The sequence below is a fragment of the Suncus etruscus genome, chromosome 1, assembly GCF_024139225.1.
Source record: "Suncus etruscus isolate mSunEtr1 chromosome 1, mSunEtr1.pri.cur, whole genome shotgun sequence".
Lineage (NCBI taxonomy): Eukaryota > Metazoa > Chordata > Mammalia > Eulipotyphla > Soricidae > Suncus > Suncus etruscus.
The window spans coordinates 159,669,606-159,690,925 of NC_064848.1; the positions used below are offsets into that span (position 1 = coordinate 159,669,606).

Genomic DNA, 21,320 nt, shown 5'->3' on the forward strand with positions numbered 1-21,320 from the left:
TTTTTATTTTATTTATTTTTTTATTTTTTTATTTTTTTTGGTTTTTGGGCCACACCCGGCGGTGCTCAGGGGTTACTCCTGGCCATCTGCTCAGAAATAGCTCCTGGCAGGCACGGGGGACCATATGGGACACCGGGATTCGAACCAACCACCTTTGGTCCTGGATTGGCTGCTTGCAAGGCAAACGCCGCTGTGCTATCTCTCCGGGCCCTTATTTTATTTTTTTTGTTTTTCAGGCCACACCAGTTTGATGCTCAGGGTTTACTCCTGGCTAAGCGCTCAGAAATTACCCCTGGCTTGGGGGACCCTATGGGACGCTGGGGGATCGAACCGTGGTCTCGATCTTTCCTTGGCTAGCCCTTGCAAGGCAGACACCTTACCTCTAGCACCACCTCGCTGGCCCCAATAATTTCTTTTTAAAAATATTTATTGAGGGGGCCCGGAGAGATAGCACAGCGGCGTTTGCCTTGCAAGCAGCCGATCCAGGACCGAAGGTGGTTGGTCCACCTTTAGGAGTAACCCCTGAGCACTGCCGGGTGTGGCCCAAAAACCAAAAAAAAAAAAAAAAAATTTATTGGGGCCGGAGTGATAGCATGGAGGTAGGGCATTTGCCTTTCATGCAGAAGGACGGTGGTTCAAATCCCGGCATCCCATATGGTCCCCCGTGCCTGCCAGGGGCGATTTCTGAGCATGGAGCCAGGAGTAACCACAGAGTGCTGCTGGGTGTGACCCAAAAACCAAAAAAAAAAAAAAAAAAAAAAAAAAAAACCATTTAAAAATATTTATTTATTTAGATTTTTGGGCCACACACATTGGCACTCAGGGGTTACTCCTGGCTCTGTGCTCAGAAATCACTTCTGGCAGGCTTGGAGGACCATATATAGGGATGCTAAGAATTGAGCCTGGGTCCATCCTGGGTCAGTCCTGTGCAAGGCAAACACCCCTATCGCTGTGCAATCGCTCCAGCCCCTAAATAATAATTTCTTTATTTAAGCACCGTGGTTACAGAAATGTTCATAGTTCATATGGATTTAAGTCATAAAATGTACCAGTGCAACTTTCCCGATACAAATGTTTCCCATTTCCCTTCCACCCCCTACTCTCTGCCTGTCTCTGGGACAGGCATTCTGCTTTTCTTTCTCTCTTTCTTTTCTAACATTGTGATTTGCACTATTGTCAATGTGGGGGTGCCATGCATATCAAGTTATCCCCTTTCAGCACCCAGTTCTTGTCCAGTCGATTCCAACTATTATTGTCATGGTAGTTGTCAGTGCAGTTAGTGATCTAACTGTGCTCACGGCACTTTGTGGCAAGCTTCATATCATGGGTTGGTCCTTCCAGCCTTTATCTCTATTGTCTCTGGGTATTATTACCATACTGTCTTTTATTTTTCTTATATCCCACAGACGAGTGAGACTATTCTATATCTATTCCTCTGATTTATTTCACTCAGCATAATAGTCTCCATATCCATCCATGCTTGGCTCTATTCTTTAGGTGAAGGGTTGAGATTAGACCAAGCCCATCAGTTTACATCTCCTCCAGGGCTGCCTTTGTACAGTAGCACGGAGCTGAGTGGATGTTGCAGGGACCACATTATCCAGGGCAGTCCAACAGGACAGTTTGGGGTGTGTGTGCAGGCAATGGTCCTGTCTGCCTCTCTTGGAGGGGAAAGCACTGAGTCTCTGCTGTCTTGCTACCAGCTCAGTTTGTCTGGGGTCAGGGGCAGGTGAGGTGCAAATCTGTCCTCTTCTGTGTGCTGTTAGGTTCCCACCCTGACTCTGCACTTCCCTGCTGTGTCATCGTTCCTGTGCCTCTTAGCTTCCGTTGCAGAGCAGAGACCCAGCTGGGTTAGAATCACACCGTAGTCCTCACCCTCAGCTCTGGGCTCAGTAGGGTACAGCATGTAGGATGGAGGAAGCAGTTCAGATTACTAGAGAGGTCAAACCATCACGGCGATTTCCCCATAGAACTCTATAGTCCCTTAGGAATAAACTTCTGGAGTGAACTCATTGCATACTGGGTCACACTGCCTGCCGTTGTGAACAGAATATTCAAATAGTCACTTACATGGTTCTTAAAAACCTGGGTCATCTGGTGACTCCTATTACCATTCATAGGTCATGCATGGCAGAGCCCAGACTCAGAAGTGGGGGGGAGCCAATTCCACTCAGTCAGCCCTGGTGGTCACTCATTTTGTGGGTCTCTTTCATTTCTCTGTCCTTCATCTTGCTACCTGCTTGACCCTTCTGTGAGCATGCTTGCCTCTCTGGTTGCACCAACAGCTATCTCTCTTATTCTATTGTTTCTCCCCTGCATTGGACTAGACTCCAAATGAAGAGAAGGGGCAGAAGAATTGGTTGGTTCAACATGATAGAGTGCAGAGTGGGAGGTCTTAGGTACGCAAGTTCACCCAAGCATCTCTCAGAGTGACCCTTGAGCATTGTAGGGAGAGGCCCAAACAACAATAACAAAGACCACATTGAGTTAATAGCCTTCTGGACCAGGTCTAGAGCAATAGCACATCACATAGGGCGTTTGCCTTGCACATAGCTGACCTGGGTTCAATCCCTGGGATCCTATATGGTCCCACTGAGCCTTCCAAGAGTAATTTGTGAGTGCAGAGCCAGGAGTAAACTCTGAGTGTCATCAGGTGTGACCAAAAAAAATCCAAAACCAAAAAAAAAAAAAAAAAAAAAAAGGAAAAAAGAAGAGTCAACAGCCTTTTATATAATTTATATGAAATCTTATTCTGCTGAAATTTGCTCTTGAGACTCAGAAATGTGATTTCCCAGAGAGATAGTGGCTGGAGCAGGGGAACCCTTATTGTCTCAAGTGAGCATCACTATTGAATTGTTTCAGGTCTAACACCTTGTCTAAAGGGCACAAGTTGTTTTGGCACAAACTGGAACTCCTTTTCCACAACTTTGGTTTGAAGTTAGAGGTTTGAAGAAGAGCTGAAGGCAGTTGAAAATAATCCAATTTTTGGAGGACAACAAAAAGAATTTTGAAGTCACAGCCTAGCTGTTCAAATTGGCCTGCAATTACTGGGCTGGAACAATAGTATGGCAGAAGCTGTTTGCCTTGTTCATGGCTGACCCCTGGCATTTCATATTCCTTGAGCACTGCCTGAGAGTAGAGCCAGGAGTAAGCCCTGAGCACCATCAGACTTGGGCCCCAAACATAAACAAACAACAGCAAAAAAAAAAAAAAATCAAGTTGGCATTTATTATCTTGGATCTTGGTTTTGTTTTGCTTATCACACCCAGCGATGCTCAGGAGTTGGTTATTCCTGGCTTTGTGCTCAGGAATCACTCCTGGCGGGGACTTGGGGAACCATCTGGGATGTCGGGATCCAACCCAGGTCAGTCATGTGTCCTACCTGTTGTACTGTCACTCTTGACTTTATTTTATCCTTTTAAAACAAAAGCTTTTATTAGCTTTGAAGAAAAAGAAGGTCACCAGCCTTTAGTAGCTGTCTTTGTTGCTGTTCCCTTCACTGCAGGGGCCTCCCCAATACAATGGCAGGCCAGTAGGTGCTAAGAAAGGTGGTGCTCAGGCGAGTCTGCAATTGTGCACATAGTCAGGATCTCCAATAGGTGGCCGATATTAGTGACAGCAAATCAATCTGCTGTTCTATTCAGGTCGGCAGTAGCTTGTGTCCTCTCACAACCAGGAGCCTCAGCAGGGTAAGGACTATGCCAGTGATATTCCCCCTCAAAGAACATACATGTTCTACCCACAGCCCTGGTCCGTTCCCACCACCAGCTCTCCAGAAACTCTCAGAAGTAGGGTGGGATGCCTGTTGGTCAAACTCTCCTCACCAAGCTCTCTGGTTGATTCTCAGAACTGAAGGACCAGCCACAGACAGGGTTTCCTGTCTACATTTAGAAGCTCAGCCCAGGAGCAGAAAGAGTCTCTCTCACAGGCCCTCAATGACTAAATACCACCGGTTACCTCTTCCTAGGCTTGCTCTGGAAGCTTGGAGTGTGTGGCCCACTGGCATCTCAGCCGTTTGGCGAGAAGAGTGAGTCTGGTGCCATCTCTGAATGGCTTTGATGAATGTCTTTACAGAGGTGGTTTTGTAAGAAAAACCAATGATGAGCTGGCTCATCAGTGATGAGCCGCTGGTGAGCTCAGAGGTTGCTTCCGGTTCCAAGTCTTCATTTCCCACCTGGAGAAATGAAGCTCTGAGGAGGATGGTGAGGTTGGCCCAGTGGAAATAAGCCCAGATGGGGGCCTATCTGTTCTCAGCCTGAGAATCTGAGCTCCAGCTAATTTGGAGAGGCGTGAGACTGGGGCCATCTCTGGTGGTATTTGGGGGCTATTCCTAACAATACTAGGGGGTTGTTCCTGAGGGGGATCAGTGGGCCCTGAGCTGTTGGGGACTGAATGGGGTCTCCAAAGCAAATGCCTTTCAAAACAAATGCCTTAACATCCTGTGCTATTTAGTTTGCAATTAGTGTGTGTGCTTATGTGTGCATGTGTGTGTGTTTGTGTATGTGTGAGACATTGCTTAGCTGAAATCACATGCAGACTGCGAAGAAGGAGCAAAAAAGAGAAAAGTAGGATCTCCCTTGGGGAATGGGGTGCAAAACTCAGCCATCCCAGTTTTGGCTGTGACTGAAGGGGGACAGGTGAAGTGCTGTTTGCTGAGCCCCAGGGTCCTGCCCTCCAGTCTCTCCTGTCACATGCCCTGGCTGAAGCTGACATTTTTGCAAAAATGATGAAGGCTGGTCACTAATGGGCCTTTGAGAGTTGTTACCCGCTTGTCGATAATTATAGAGCCATAATGGGGCTAATTCAGAGAAAATCAAGCTTGAGCCTCTGTCGGCTCTTCTATAGCAGTACATGCCTCAGCTCAGCTGTGAGACTGACAGATGATGCTGACCTTGGCTCACACCTGGACTTTCCTCACCCAAAGTCCCCCTGGAAGAGTAAATTGGCCATGGTTCGCTTTATCTTTCCCCCCAAATAAAATAACCATGTCAACCTTTCAAAGCATTTTTTTCTCCCCCAAATGACAAAACCCACCATGATCCAGCTTGACGTCAAAGCACCAAGATGGGGAAACTGAGACACTCATCCTTTCAGGTACCTCAGAGTGTGCAAAGAGGAAGAAGCCCTATGTGCCCTGCTCTCCTGGAGCTCAGGGATAGAGCCTGGGATTTGCTTGATCTATTCACACCCCTGCTTTAGGCTCCTTAGCCTCCTGGACTGTCTGCTCACTGAGGTGGGGCACTCCACGTCCTCAGCAACAGGAGGCTTTGTCTCATCAGAAGTCTCATCAGCAGCTCTGCCCCAGTAGTGTTTTTTTAGGAGGCCATGAGTGCCAAGGCTCAGCCCCATAATGCCAAGCCCTTGCCCCGTCTCCCTGCCCACCAGATCCCCGGCTCACCTCATCACTGTTTCATGGTGTTAGCTATTAGACCCCATTGCCTCCTCTGTGCTGAATCTCCCCACTTTAGTAGGTACATGAGGCAATCCTTCTGTTGGGAGCAATCCCTTTTTTCCAACTCTGCCAGTCACTTCCGTCCTCCTCAACCTTCCCCGGGACACTTACTGGGGTGAACCCCACATAAGCTGGAACTTCCTGTCTGCTTTCTGACTCCTTGTCCTCACTGCTGGAGGACTTGACTCTCCCAAGCACTTGGGCTGGAGGTGGGTCTCAGAATGCTGAACACAGAGATTGGAGTGATTTGAGGAGAACAAGTATGGGCTTCAGAGCCAGTGGGGACAGAAAATATCCTCAGAGGAGGTCCTCAGGGCAAGTTTAACAATGATATCTCCATTCTTCTGTGCTTTAGCTTCCCCGGACATGAATCCTGACTTTACCCAGGGAAAGCCAGCCATTTAGGGGCAGGCTCTGACCTGCAATTCTGGCCACTGAGGCCGAAGCACAAGTCCCCTAGAAACTCTGCAGGACTGTGTGCTCTCAATGAAACTCAGGCTAAACATATAGTCCTGAGGACCTTAAAGCGTGATGCCTGGCCATAAGGTCCAGTGTAGCAGTTCCCATGGTCCAGCCTGAGAGGAAAAGCATAGCTCAGAGGAAAGCAGTGAAGCAGTGGCTGAAAAGCTAAATAAATGTTCCGTCCTCCATGTGTGTGGCATGGTGAGTTCTCTGCTTTTTACAATCCAAAAATGCCTGTCACTTGAGCACTATAGAAGGGACTGGATGTCCAGGGGTGGAGCTAGGGTGTACATGCATCTCAGGGAAGGGAAAGAGTGGGCCAAAGCATGGGGCACAGTGTCTGATGGAGGACAGCACAGAGCAGATTTTGCTCTCAGAGGCTGTATGTGAAGGGGAGACCTACACAGTCCCCCACTTTTTGTTCTTTCCATCATCACTCCTCTATCATAGCTGTGTAAAACTTGTGAATTTGTGCTGGTGCTGGGATGTGCCTGAAAGGATGAGCCTTAAATGACAGGCAAAAAAAAAAAAAAAAGCCAAATAAATAACGAACACACTGCTCTTGGCCTTGGACCACAGAACAACCGCCCTAATTTCTTTGAGTGAGAATAGATATAATCCGATAATTAGGGCAGCAAATAACATAACCCAGGCTAATGCCATAATGAACCATCTGGCCTGAATCATTTAGGCTTCTTTGGGATCTGGCTGTCAGAGTTGAGATGGGGCCACAAAACCTGTGGGGACTGTCCCAGAATCTGGTTCCTCCAATGGCGGGCCCCAGGACTTCTGTATTCTCAGGCTCACTCACCAATGTGAAATGCCAGGTCAGGAGCTAGGGAGAGGGCTCAGTTGGACGAGTATATGGTCCAGACTCAATCCCTGGCACTGCACAGGCCTCTGGACACTGCCAAGTGTGGCCCTTGAGCAGAGTTCGAAGCAGCTCGTAGGCAATGCCTGGTCAGCCAGTTGGCTGGGGCTCAGGAATACATAAACACACAAATACTCTCTCTCTCTCTCTCTCTCTCTCTCTCTCTCTCTCTCTCTCTCTCTCTCTCTCTCTCTCTCTCTCTCTCTCTTTCTCTCCCCCCCTCAGCTTTTTCAGCAGAGACCTGTTACGCATGTGTGAATAAGGCCACTGCTGATGACCAGGAAGGTTGGCTCCAGGATGGCCTTGTCCTGCTGAGCCCCTGCCCGAGTGAATGAGATCTTGCGGTACAGGGCCCAGACCTTTCTCCACTGCTGCTAGGACCAAACTGTGAGTTGCTGAGCAGGAGATGGGCCACTTTCGAATCCTTTCCTTGCCTGCAGGTTCGGGGAGAGCTAACATCAATGACCAGTGCTTACTCCTCTCTTTCTGCATGTCACCCAAAAAGCACTTGGTGACTGGAGTTCAGACACAAGCCCTGCCCTGTCCAGTCTACCTGTTCCCTTGGCACAGCAGGAAAGACACCCCGAATGTGAATAAGTTCCCCACTCCTGGGTAATCTGAATTTCTGACTGGCAATGGGTCTCAGTGTCGGCCTGTGCCAATGTTAAGGCAAGTTAGGGGTACCAGGCTTCGGGGATAACAGGAGCTCGGGAGAAAAGTTCTGAGCAAGCTTGGGGGCAACACTCTGCCCACCTGACAGAAGAGTGAGGCTAGGGGTGACTTCCCATGTCCATGCCAGAACCTCAAGCTGCCAGGCTCAGGCTGAAAGCCTCTCTGACATCCCTCTGGCTGACACTGGAACCCACACCTTCCATCTTTAGAGACACATTTATATGTGCAAACTCCAGGCCCCGGAGGCCCAGTGGAGCACCCAATCTGGGCGCCACCGTCCTGGATGCTGCCCTGAGCTGCGTAGCCCAGAACCCACCCCCACCTCCCGGGCAGGGCCAGCCTTTGCAGTGGGCACTGTCCCAATCCCGCTCCCTTCCCCACCCTCAAAGAACGCAAACCCGCTGCCCACTGAATAGCTGCCCCTTGGGCCTCGCTCTCCCCTCCAGCCCGAATTGGGAGGGGCAGGCACTCTTAGAAATTGGAAAGGGGTCAGCAGCAGTCACTGGCAGGGCCTCAGCCCCGAGGACCCAGATTGTTGTCTGCACCCTGAGACTGAGTGAGGACGGAGTCTGGGGAAGACGGGGTGTCGGCTGAGGTGCAGGTGGGGCCCTTCCTAGCCGGGGTTGGGGGGAAGAAGCGGGTGTAACAGGTGGGCTAAGGACAGCGGCCCCGGGCGAGCGCGGCGGCAGGGTGCGTGGACGCGGCAGAAGGCGCCGCCAAGGTTTTTGCAAAGGACAAGTGGCTCCCGGGTCCTCGGGTCCTTTCTTGGCTGGCGCCGGCAAAGCCGCAACTGCGCTCCGCGGGCCGCGAGCGAGCGCTCGGGCGGGCGAGGCCGGCGAGGCCCCAGTTCTCCGACCCTCCTCCGGGCGCCCCGGTGCGGGGGGACCCTCGGTCAGCCGCGGGCCTGGTCCGCAGCGGGCTCCGGGGTGCTGAGCCTTCGCGCGGCCGCCAGCAACTGGTGTCTCGCGGGGCGCAGCTCCGCCCTGCCCTTCCCCATCCCCATCCCTTGCCTTGCTTTGCTTTCCCGGGAACAAAAGCCGCCGCTCGCGCAGAGCTTCCCGGCAGGTGGGCGGGTGGGCCGAGAGCAGGGCCCGGGGCGCGGGACACCCTCGAGGGGCGACCCTGATTCCCCACCGCTGCAGTCCGGGGTCCAGGCGGCGTCGGGCCGGGTACCCGGTGCGGGGCGCGCGGAAAGCCACCGGGGGAGGATGCTTGCTTGCCTGTCCGCCTGCCCGCCCGCCTGCCGAGGGTGATGGAGAGCCGGCGGGGCCCAGCGGGCAGGTCGGGGGGCCCCGGGGCGAGCCTGGCACTTACTGCAGTCGTCGGACTCGTAGCCGTCGGCGTCGGGCTCGTCCTCGGGCGGCTTGACGGGCGGCCGCGCCGGGCTGGGCACGGCGCCGGGGCCGGGGCCGTGGGCTCCGAAGACGCGGTCGGCATCGTCGCGGTCCTCGCGGGGGGCGCCGTCGGAGGGGCCGATCGAGGCGGCGCGGGCCGCGGCGGGGCGCGCGGGGGCGTCCGGGGGCGCGGGCGCGCGGGGGCCCGCGTCGGGGGGCAGGCCCCGCGGGAAGCGGGGGAAGTAGTCGGAGATCTGCTTGATGGGCCGGATGGGGCCGGGGCACACGTCGATGGCCATATGCTCCTGGATGCTGATGGTCGCCTTGGCGCCGCGCCGCCGGAGGGTCATGCAGGCGGCGCGGCCCCGCCCGGGCTCGGCTCGGCTCGGCCCGGCCCGGCCTGGCGCGGCGGCCCCGGCCCCGGGGGGTGCGCGGCTCAGCAGGCCCGGCGGGGCGCGGCGGGGGCTGCGGGCATGGCCGGCGGCGCCCCCCGGACGGCCCAGTGTCGGCGGCGGCGCTGCTGCTCGGCGGCGGCGGCGGGCGCGAGTGAGTGAGTGCCGGGGCTGGCAGGCAGGGGGCGGGCCCAGCCCGCGTCCGCGTCACCCGGTAGCAGCCAAGCAGCGGGGCGAGTGTGCGGGCTGCGCGGGCGGGCGGGCGGGCGCGGAGCGGAGCCGGGCGAGTCGAGCGCGCCGCACTCCTTCGCACTCGCACTGGCGCGCACGCCGGCCCGGGACCCCGCGCGCGCACAGGCAGGGAGGGCATGCACGCCGGGCAGGGCTCGTGGGGCTCCCGCTCGTTGCGTTCCCGCGCGTGTGCTGGCACCGCTCGGGTTCCGATCGTCTCTCCCTGCACGGACGTCTCTGCGTGGGGTGCAGAGACACTCGAGGCGCACGCATAGGAAGCGCGCACTGCCCCAAACTAGAGGACACACCTCCCTCTCTCCAATCGACCCCTACCTCAATTGCAGTATGATACACAGACACCTTACATGGAGGAGACAGGGACTCAGGGCACTAAGTTGCTAACAGGACGCCGCATACTTTCCAGAACCATCCCGGGACTTGTGGCGCAGACATCTCTGTCCCCATCACACAGCTAGGATGGGCCAAGTCACTGCAGGCCTCTCTGCTCATCCCACCCCGCGGGTCTCGAAGTCCCACGCTGTACCCATGGCTCCCATGGGTGAGTTCTTGGTCAACAAGTGTCTCAGGGACCCATCTCAACTCTCCCACCTGTCTCAGGGCCAGGCAGGGGCTGAGCAGGAGCTGGTCCTAGAAAAGATGGCCGAGCAGGAGTAACGGGGGGAGGCAGGAATGGCTCAGGCCAGCCTCTACCCCGCACCCCCAGATGAGTAAACATGCGGGCAGCGCCTGCTGTGCCCTTTCCCGGAAGCATCTCTGTGGGGAATAGCGCTTGCTTATACAGGTGTGTCATCTCCAGAAGGTCCTGGATGGAATCCTGTTTGCTCCTTGGTGGCCCTGACCAGGTATAGGAAATGCTTATCATCTTTGTGGCTGGGTCTCTTCCCGCTTTTGAATGACTCCTTTCCACTCCAAGGTTCACAGGCCTTGGGCAGGGAGGACTACGGTTGATCACTTCCAGCTACATCATTCTCGTGCTATTTGGTCTCCTGGAATATCTGTCTTCAGTTTCTGAAATGGGTTGATTGGGGGGGGGGGCGGTTGGGCTATATCCAGTGTTGCTCAAGGGTTATTCCTGGCTCTGCACTCAGAAATTACTCCTGGCAGATTTGGGGGATCATATGGGATGTGGGGGACCGAACCTAAGTCGGCTGCATGCAAGGCAAATGCCCTACCCACTGTGTATTGCTCCACCCCCTAAATGGATTGACTTTTTGTTTTTGTTTTTTGGGTCACACCTGGCAGCACTCAGGGGTTCCTCCTGGCTCTACACTCAGAAATCGCTCCTGGTAGGCTCGGGGGACCATATGGAATGCCGGGCTTCGAACCACTGTCCTTCTGCATGCAAGGCAAATGCCCTACCTCCATGCCTCCATGCTCTCTCCGGCCCAAAAATGGATTGATTTTTAACTTCACAGAATGGTGCTGAGGCCTCCCTCCATTGCACACAGGATGACTGACAAGAGCTCTTCTTTCTCCCCCAGGGAACTGCCAAGCCTGGCAATATTCCAAAGTTGCACCTGACTGTGCACTCAGAGATTATTTCTGACAGTGCTGGAGGTGGGGGGAGGGGGAACCTATAAGGGATGCCGGAGATTGAATCTGGGGACTGAGTTCCTTAGGACACTAAGGAATGTGTCCTACCCACTGTACTACCACTCTAGCCCACTGGACTGACATTTTTGGTTTCCTTTCTCCAGTCTGTCACAGAGCTGGAGTTTGGGAGAGAGACAGTAATGTGTGCAGGCTACAAAGAGCTGGAAACAGGAAGAACCTCCAGATCTCATCTGAGGCATCTTGAGCAGGGACAGCTATATGGTGGAGGAAGAGTAAGGGAAGGAGAGAGAATTTTAGTGGGAGTTACAGGGCTCAGGGGCTCCTGAGGGGAGGTCATGGCCATCTAAGAGTCAGACTGAAGGGAGGAGAGTTGGGTGCCCTGGAGACCTACCTAACTACAGGGCCTTCATCATTTCCAGGAATGCTTAAGGGATTAGTTCTTAAATAGGCACAGTGAGTCCTACCATGGCTGAAGCAAAAGTGATTATGCAATTATTCCAGGGTTTGAAATTCTCTGTCAGAATTCCTTTACTCCACAGCAAGGGAGTATTGTCATCATCACACAGGCAGGGAAACCAAGGCTCCAGGGTGTATAGAACTGGGAGTGAGAACTTTTTTACCTTGACCCCTGAGCCCTGACCTTTTGTTCACTGCAGGGTCAGAGGAAGGCTGACCTTCTGGCCTCTACTTTTCTGTTCTTGGTTTTAGTTTATTTGAGGAGGGCTGGTGGCCACACCCAGCAGAGCTTAGGTGCTTCTCCTGGCTCTGTTCAGGGGTTCACTTCAGGTAGTGCTTGGGGGACCATAGGGGATGCAAACCAGGGGATAATTGTACTGTTTCTCTAGTGCCACAGTCTGACTTTTTTGTTTGTTTGGGCCACACACCTGGGCAATGCCCAGAGGTTACTCATGGAGGTGCTTGGGGGCCATATGGGATGCCAGGGATTGCCCCTGGTCGTCCAAGTGCAAGGCAAAATCCCTGTCATCTGTGCTATCTCTCTGTCCCTCAAGATTTGACTCTGGATGACCTGCTTCCCACTCTTGGATCGTCAGAGGTATGAGAGAAGTGGGTTGGAGGATCTCTAAAACACAGAGCCAGGGGGAACTTAGGGTGGTTGCTGAGAAGCATGAGGTTATATGGAGCCAGTCCTTGGCAGGGTTGAGTGGCTGAGCAGGAGGGCATTGGTGTTCTCTGGGCCAGTTTTGAGAAAGTCTGGATTTAGAAAGTCTGAATTCAGAAGTCAAGGTTGAATAATTAATACAACAAAGGTTTCTTCTGCTGGGTCAGACAGTGGGTAGCTGGCTTAGCCTAGGCCTCAGTCTCCCCACTTCTCACTTGTGGAATTGGGTAGGCTATGAACCAGCCCTGTTAGGTGCTAAATAGACTGGCAGACACTCAAAGGCTCTGTGTTCCTTCTCCCTGCCTTCCCAGGGCAAGCTATCCTTGTCTACCCAGCACCTGCCTCAGTTTATCTGTTGGTGAAATGCAGTTGGCTTTGAGGCCAGGCAGAAAAGGCATTCAGGGGAGATGTCCATAAGTGAATGTACTTGCAGAGGCTGGGGTGCCTGTTAGCCGTCAGTCCTGTTGTTTCTGTTCTCCACCCTCATCATGAAGCTGGGTGGGCTCTCGGCAGAGTGAAGTGTTTGGGGAGTCTTTCTTTTTTTTATATAGAATTTTATTTTTTTTCTTGGGCCATACTTGGCAGTGCTTAGGGATTACTCCTGGCTCTGTGCTCAGGGACCACTCATGGCAGTATTCAGGGGTCTATATGGGTTGCCGGAAACTGAACTCAGGTCAGCCATGTGCAAAGCAGCACCCAGCCCATTGTACTATCTCTTATCCTGGGGGAATCTGCCATTGTTCACAGTTCTTAGGAACCCTGTCTAAGTTTCTCCACCTGCTCTACCCTCACCCCCCAGCAGATTTTTGTGCTCTCCTTCTTATTCACAGCTCCTTGGGGGCACAAGAGTTCACATCATCGGATGCTGTGAATAATGCATAGCCAAGTCCTACCTCATGCCCACTGGGCACACAGGTCTGTGTGCCAAGACTCAGGATGCGCCTTACCTTCTGTACCCTTGGATTATTTTTGTGCATGGTTCTTTTGATGAGGGGCTGGGTTTGAAGGTGCTAATGGTTGAGCACAGGGATTCTCAAATGGTTGTTGCCTCCACACCATTGAATGTGCCACACTCAGAGGGGAGGTATGTATCCTCAAGTCTTGAGCTCATTGGCAGAGTCCCACGGGGTGTCTGACTCACCTTCATTGTACAGGATGGATTCTTTCCTGCCAAGAGTGATGCTGCACCATTCCTTCCTCCTAGGAAGTCCCTCTGCCCTGCTCAGTGCTGCCTGTCCAGGGTTGGTATTTCTGGCTGGTGCCAACTGACCCTCAGAGAAAGGGGCCTCCCCTGGCCCTGGCCTCAGGTGTACTCCTGTATTTTCTCTTCCTGGTTCCTGAAGAAATTCATGGCTTGCAAAGCTGCTAGAATCTTCTCTGTATATATAAGAATCTGAACTCAAGAGAGAGACTGATGGAGGAAGCACCTACTAGTTGAGGGAGGACTCTCCAGGGATTCTTCCCTTTCATTTATTTACTTATTTATTTTTATTTTATTTTTTGGGTCACACCTTGTGTTGCTCAGGGGTTACTCCTGTGCTTAGAACTTACTCCTATAAAGACTCAGAGGACTATATGGGATCCTAATCAACTGGGTTGACTGTGTACAAGACAAGCACCCTACTGGCTAGACTATCGTTCTGGCTCCATCACATGCAGCTCTTTTTGCTGATGGATGGTGCAGCCACATAAACACATCCCTTCCCTGTTTCAGTACATTTCCCAACATTGGGCCTGCCAGTGAGGAGACGACTCTAACACTTAGCTAATGATCTTCTTGTGCATGTGTCAAGAGCTCTCTGCTGTGCCTGGCCAGCTGGTGCTAAGTCCCTCTTGGGACTCGGTCTCATGTTTGCAGTCCACAGACCTGGAAGTCCCTCACCTTGTCCATCCCTCTTGGTTACTAAATAAACAAATGGAGGTGTCTAGAAATAAAGGATCTGGCCCATGCTCCACAAGGTGGACCCCAACTAGACTCATATCCAGAGGAAGTCCTGCAGTTCTCTTTTCCTGCTACATGCCAGGGCTGCTAGTTTAGAGGTGCTCACCTGCCAAGTGGTGCTTAGCCCAGGGTCTAACTACTTCTGACTGGAGATTAAATGCAGGGAGAGATAATGCTGGATCTTTGGGGAAAGCGCCTGAAATAACGGGCTGGAAGACAGGGGTTGTGGCTGGAGGCTTAAGTGAGAGCATGGATGAGATATGTGTCTGTTGCACCACCCTGGGAGGCCTGGAGAAGGTTGGAGTTTGAGGTCTCATTTGAGTTATATTAGGGAGCCAGATGAACACCTCGGTACTGTGCACAGGATGGAATAGACAAGAGCTCTGACAGACCTTCTGAAACCCAGAGCCAACTGTCATGTATTTCTGCAAAGGCTTTGAGTTAATGATGCGATTCTGAAAGTCTTAACAGTGCAAATTGTGACTTCCAATTTTAACTCAACTTGCTTTTAAGATGTATGAAAAATTTCAATTATTGAAAAAAAAAAAAAAGACTCAGTTAAAGCCTCAGGCCCTGAGGCTGGAATGATAGTACAGGGGATAGGGCACTTGCCTTGCGTACAATTGGCCTGGGTTCAATCCCCAGCACCCTATATAATTCCCCGAGCACCAGTAGTGATCCCTGAGTGCAGATCCAAGAGTAGTCCCTGAGCATTGCCGGGAGTGGGCTCAAAAGCAAAAATAAAACAACAACAATAACAACAAAAGACTGATCAGACCCAACAGTCAGCTAAGAAAGAGCACATCACAGCTACATTGAAAAATGAAAGGGGGTGTGGAGAGATAGCATGGAGGTAGTGTGTTTGCCTTGCATGCAGAAGGTTGGTGGTTCAAATCCCAGCATCCCATATGGTCTCCTGAGCCTGCCAGGAGCGATTTCTGAGTGTAGAGCCAGGAGTAACCCCTGAGTGCTGCCGGGTGTGACCCAAAAAACAAAAAACAAACAAACAAAAAGGAAAATGAAAGGGTCAGAAATATGAACCAAAGGGGTTCATGCCTAGCATGTTTGTTCCTGGACACTACATGCCCCTTATAAAAAAAAAAAGAAAGGGGGCTGAAGAGATAGCATGGAGTAAGGCATTTGCCTTTCATGCAGAAGGACGGTAGTTCGACTCCGGCATCCCATATGGTCCCCCGAGCCTGCCAGGGGCGATTTCTGAGTGTAGAGCCAGGAGTAACCCCTGAGCACTTCCAGGTGGGACCCAAAAACCAAAAACCAAACAAACAAACAAAAAGAAAAATGAAAGGGTCAGAAATATGAACCAAAGGGGTAGGGCTCGTGCCTAGCATGTTCGTTCCTGGACACTACATGCCCCCTTATAAAAAAAAAAAAAGAAAGGTACATGCGCGTGTGTGTGTGTGTGTGCGCGCGCGCGCGCGCACGCGCGTGCGCACGCATGCATGCGTGGGGCAGGGTCTGGGAGAGGTAGTTCAAAGTGTGGAAGTGCAGGCTTTGCATGTTGGAGGTCTGGGCTCATTCCTGGCACCACTGGGAATAACCATGTGAATCTCCCAACCAAATAACAAAGTATAGAATTGTCATCTAACCCAGTAAGTAGTTCCCTTCTGACTGCAGTGAAACTTGGAGAAGGAAAGCAGGGACACAGAAAGATAAATGCAAACCAGCTTATTGTAAGCAGATTCCCAGCAGCCAGGATGAGCCAGCCAGAGATTCCAGGCTGAACAGTGAAACTAATGGGTCTGTCACATAGTGGACAATTAATCTGCTACAGAAAGGAGCAGCTTCTTGGGATAGGACTCTCTCCCAGGTGGTCCTAAGGAGGCCAGGGGGCTCATCTTATCAATTGTTGGCCAGTGGTTCAATGGAGAGTTTGCAAATGCAATACTTTGGAACAAAGGATCTGGTACTGGGGATTACCTAGACCATTGTGCAGTACTTGAGGGAACATGAGGTGCCAGAGATTGAACTGGGGTTGGCTGCATGCAAGGCAAGTGCTTAAATCCCTGCATTATCTCACTGGTTCCAAGAAATAAAGATTTGATATATGTTCTGATCTGGATGAGCTCTGTAAACACGTTCATGAAATGACACAAAAGTGCAAAAGAAGCTGTGATTTCACTTAAATAAGATATCTCTTCTAAGCAAATTGATAGAGACAGGAAGTAGATTAAAAAGTCTGTAGCAATAGTACAGTGAGTGGAGCATTTGCCTCGCACATATCTAGCTTGGGTCCCCTGAGTACCACTAGGAATGATTCCTGAATGAAGAGCCAGGAGTAAGCTTTGAGCACTGCCAGGTGTGGCACTTCAAAAATTTAAAAAATTAAAAAAAGAAAGTTAATGAGAGGTTAACAGGTCTGGTGATAGGAAAAAATTACTTAATCAGTTCCAAGTTTCTGTTTGGTGTGATGAAAAAAATGCTTCCTGGTGATAGTTCTCTAGTATCAGGAATGTAATAAATGCCATTTAAATGTGTGTTATGCATGTTTTACTCAAATTAAAAATTACAGGACCACCCTGGCTTGATTCCAACTCCATATATGCTCCATTAGGCACTTCCTGGAGTGAATCTGAGCATGGAGCCAAGAATAAACACTGAGTACTGCTGGGGATGGCCCCGTCCTCACCCCCCAAATTACAAGGCATTTGTAATTTTTGTTTGTTTGTTTCTTGGGCAACACATGGCAATGCTCAGGTTTGCTACTGGCTCTGCACTCAGGAATCAATCTTTTTTTTTTTTTAATTTTTATTTATTTATTTTTTTCTTTTTTTTTTTTTGTGGTTTTTTTTTTGGGTCACACCCGGCAGTGCTCAGGGGTTACTCCTGGCTCCATGCTCAGAAATTGCTCCTGGCAGGCATGGGGGACCATATGGGACGCCGGGATTCGAACCGATGACCTCTTGCATGAAAGGCAAACGCCTTACCTCCATGCTATCTCTCCAGCCCCAGGAATCAATCTTGATAGTGCTCAGAGGACCAAACAGGGTTGCAGGGACGGATCCTGCATCAGCAATGTGCCCTCCCCCACTCCAGCCCCATGCATTTGTGACTTTCTGATTACAGATACCCCTCATGATATTTATCCTCCTTTTCATTGCCCTCCTCAGTGGCAGTCATCGTCTTGTGTCTGATAGATATCACACTAGGCTTGGGAGAGTTTTAAGGGTTGAAGTCCATGCTTTGTTTATAGGAGCCCAGGTTTGATCCCTGGCACTGCTTGGTCCTTCTCACCAGGCACTTCTGGGTATGACTCAAAAGCTAAAACCAACCAAACAAAAAGCTAGTTATCAATCCATGCACTTACTTCTTTATCATCAGCATATCTGTTCATCTTTGAACAACATATGATAGTCATGTCTATGTTTTAAAACCATGGATATTGGGGTCAGAGTAAATAAAGTAAAAAGTGGTGTGTTTCATGTTACTGGACGTTGGGAATTGAACCCGGTCAGCAGTGTGCATGATAAGCGCACTACCCTCTGTACTATCACTCGGACCCCTCACATTATGCATTTTTTTTTTTTGGGTCACACCCGGCAGTGCTCAGGGGCTACTCCTAGCTCCATGTTCAGAAATTGCTCCTGGCATGCACGGGGGACCATATGGGATGCCGGGATTCGAACCGATGACCTTCTGCATGAAAGGCACATGCCTTACCTCCATGCTATCTCTCCGGCCCCACATTATGCATTTTTAAATGTGATTTTTTTTTTAGAGTGGTAACATCCAGCCATGTTGTGGGTTCTGCCTTGCTGGGGACTGAACACAGGACCTTGCCATACAAGGCATGTACTCTATGGTATTTACTCCTCTCACATACACACACACACACACACACACACACACACACACACACACACACACACACACTAAAAAAGATCTAGGAAAAAAATAAAGTCATGGGCCGGGCGGTGGCGCTAAAGGTAAGGTGCCTGCCTTGCCTGCGCTAGCCTTGGACGGACCGAGGTTCGATCCCCCGGTGTCCCATATGGTCCCCCAAGCCAGGAGCAACTTCTGAGCACATAGCCAGGAGCAACTCCTGAGCGTTACCGGGTGTGGCCCAAAAACCAAAAAAAAAAAAAAATAAATAAAGTCATGATGGAAACTGGGCCATGATATAAAACCTTTTTAAGATTTGGTTCCTCCTGACTCTCCACAGAGGCACAAGTCAAGTCCTCAAGCTGGATCCACGGAGGAGGAGTCAGGACTGGGGTCCACACAGGGGAGCTGTGACTTTCCCTGTGCTGTGTGACAGCCACTGACATCTCCTCTAGGGCTGTTTGCTCTTTCCTGAGGACTGGGTTGGCCAACATGGCAGCTCTAGACCCTCAACTATCAGATCCCTTCCTAATGCTGCATTCTAGCCCTGGTGGGCCTTGGTTACACCTGAGCTGGTCAGGCCCAGGGCATGTTACTCCCCAAGTCACACCTGAGCCCCACAATAAATAAACAAGTGGGCAATGAGACTGCAGAGAGAGAGGGACTTCCTTCTCTGTGGGCCTCAACAGTGCCCTGACCACTCTCAACCCTTCTGCTCCTCCACCTGAGCCCCCCTGTGTGGGTTGCTGGGTTTGTGGAACAGTCTGGAAACCATTAGCTGCCAGTAGAAACCCAAAACTTGGCTAGGCAATGAGAGCCCTGAACCCACATTCAATGCTTAGATTTTTGGAAACCACTTCTTAACTGAAACCTGACTCAGTACTTACATTTGTATGTGTGTGTTTTTATTTGTTTATTTGGGGTCACATCTGGCTTCAATCTGGCTCTACTGTATGATTTAGGGCTCACTGCTGCTGATGCTCAGAGAACTAAAGCCATGGTACCAGGGATAGTGCCAGTGTGCTGGGGCTCAAACCCAAATCTCCAGAATGAAAAACATGTATACTAGCTCTTCAGTCCATTTCACTTGTCCCTGTTTAAATTTAGTTTATCTTTAAAAATAAATTCATTAAAAATGATTTAATCTGGGGCCTGGAGAGATAGCACAGTGGCATTTGCCTTGCAAGCAGCCGATCCAGGACCAAAGGTAGTTGGTTCGAATCCCAGCGTCCCATATGGTCCCCCATGCCTGCCAGGAGCTATTTCTGAGCAGACAGCCAGGAGAAACCCCTGAGCACCGACGGATGTGGCCCAAAAACAAAAAAAAAAAAAAAAGATTTAATTTGGGGCCGGCGAGGTGGCGCTAGAGGTAAGGTGTCTGCCTTGCAAGCGCTAGCCAAGGAAAGACCGCGGTTCAATCCCCCGGCGTTCCATATGATCCACCCAAGCCAGGGGCAATTTCTGAGCACATAGCCAGGAGTAACCCCTGAGCATCAAATGGGTGTGGCCCGAAAACATTTAATCTGCACGTTTCCTAACAATAATTGCTGTGATGCAAATTAATGTGCTGATTATATTTCTCTTCTGCACATTGAAATGAACTTGTAATAATGATAATAAGTATTTTGTTCTGGCTGGAGAGAGAGCACAGCGGTAGGGCGTTTGCCTTGCACACAGCCGTGGTTCAAATTCCAGCATCTGATATGGTCTCCCGAGCCTGCCAGGAGGGATTTCTGAGCTCAGACTCAGGAGTAACCCTTGAGCTCCACTAGGTGTGATCTCAAAACAAACAAATAAAAAGTATTTTGTAGTATTGGGAAAGAAATCAGTGCTCCTTCACATGGGCAAGGCTGCATTCTCTCATAGTCACCTGCCTCCCCCAGCCTGAGTGAAATGTTTGTACTCAGTGATGGTGGGGAAGTCAGTTGCCTGAGACTTTGGAATTGGACAGGCTGGGTCAGTTACTGCTCTGACCCTTTTTTTTTTTGTCCCCCAATTCACAATACAGACAAGGCAAAGAGCCTGGGTTGAGGTATATATGGGGTGCATTTACTGTACCTCCTCTTTCTATACAGTCAGTGTAAAGAACACAGCCTGTAGTAAGAATACAGGCCAGTGTGGGGTGGGGAGGAAGGACACTTGGGATATTGGTCATGGGAATGTTGCACTGGTGAAGGATTTTATATATATATATATATATATATATATATATATATATATATATATATATATATATATATATATATATTAAAATAATAATAAAAAAGAAAAGGTAAGGCCTAGAGTCTATACCCTTGATCAAGTGTCACTGCTGGGCTTTGATCCTCTTGTTCCTTGAGCCCCCATGACAGGACAGGCTTGTCACCCTGATTTTAGTACAGCTCTTTGTGGGGCGTGAGGGCAGGTGGAGGGGTGTAGAGCATCCTTGATGCCCTCTCCCTGCTCTGGGCTGTTCTCTTACAGAACACCTCATGGCCTAGGGGCCACATAGGGCAGGGTCAGGCCTGTGGCTCACCCGGGACCCTCCTCACAGAAGTTGGCCTGAGTCTGCTGAGCAGTCACAGTGGCCCTGCTTCCCTTGCTTTGTGTGTTAGTGTGTGTGAGAGAGTATAAGTGTATGAGGGATTCTGTTAGATTGTGAGAATGTATGAATGTGTATGAGAGTGTGTGAGTAACTATGTGAGAATATTTGTGAGTGTGAGTGTGTGAATATTTGAGTAAGTGTGGAAAGTCCATTCGAATAGCTGAGAGTATATGTGCATGTTTGTGAGTGTGAGTTTATGAGAGTGTGTGAGTGTTAGTGTGTGACAGAGTGTCTGAACAAGACTGAGGGCTTGCCTGTGTGATTGTAAATCTGAGTGTATGTCTGGGAGTGTGTGAATATATGTATACATATGTGTGAGTGTCTGAGTGTGAGTATGTGTGTGTGTGTTTATAAGTGTATGTATGGGGCCAGTGAGGTGGCGCTAAAGGTATGGTGTCTGCCTTGCAAGCCCTAGCCACGGAAGGACCACAGTACGATCCCCCAGCATCCCATATGATCCCCCCGAGCCAGGGGTGATTTCTGAGCGCTTAGCCAGGAGTAACCCCTGAGCATCAAACGGGTGTGGCCGGAAAAAAAAAAGAATATAAGTGTATGTATGTGATCATGCACAGGAACAATGTGGGAAGTTAAGTTGTGTTTGCTCTCAGAGCCGAGTGTCCCCACAGCTCATGCAGCACTGCCCAGAGCCCAGACAACACCTGCATCCAACTTTGGCCTCTTGCATACTCTTGAGCTGCCTTCAAAATCCTCCTGAATGGCACCTCCCTGAAGTCCACATGGGGTGGGGCACCCAATTATGTTACTTTATGGGCTGATCACATGTTTCCTTATTTTTCTAGTACCTGTTTCCTTAACAGTGTAGAGCTTCTCTCTCTCCCTCCACC

At 50.7% G+C, this 21,320-nt stretch overlaps 1 protein-coding gene and 2 non-coding genes across 3 annotated transcripts in view; 1 reads left to right on the forward strand and 2 right to left on the reverse strand.

Annotated features, from left to right (window-relative positions):
* DOC2B (double C2 domain beta) overlaps positions 1-9,141 on the reverse strand; it is a 28,336-nt gene extending 19,195 nt beyond the window's left edge. Inside the window, exon 1 of the mRNA XM_049782517.1 lies at positions 8,772-9,141. Within this exon, the coding sequence (XP_049638474.1) occupies positions 8,772-9,141 (370 nt within the window). The remainder of the gene's footprint in view (positions 1-8,771) is intronic.
* LOC126030211 (small nucleolar RNA SNORD30) lies at positions 2,725-2,792 on the forward strand. Its single transcript, XR_007503088.1, has one exon. It is a non-coding gene; the product is annotated as a small nucleolar RNA SNORD30 (small nucleolar RNA).
* A 10,733-nt stretch (positions 9,142-19,874) lies between the features above and the next one.
* LOC126032191 (small nucleolar RNA SNORA51) lies at positions 19,875-20,005 on the reverse strand. The gene has a single exon (XR_007503827.1). It is a non-coding gene; the product is annotated as a small nucleolar RNA SNORA51 (small nucleolar RNA).
* Between the last annotated feature and the right edge of the window lie 1,315 nt (positions 20,006-21,320).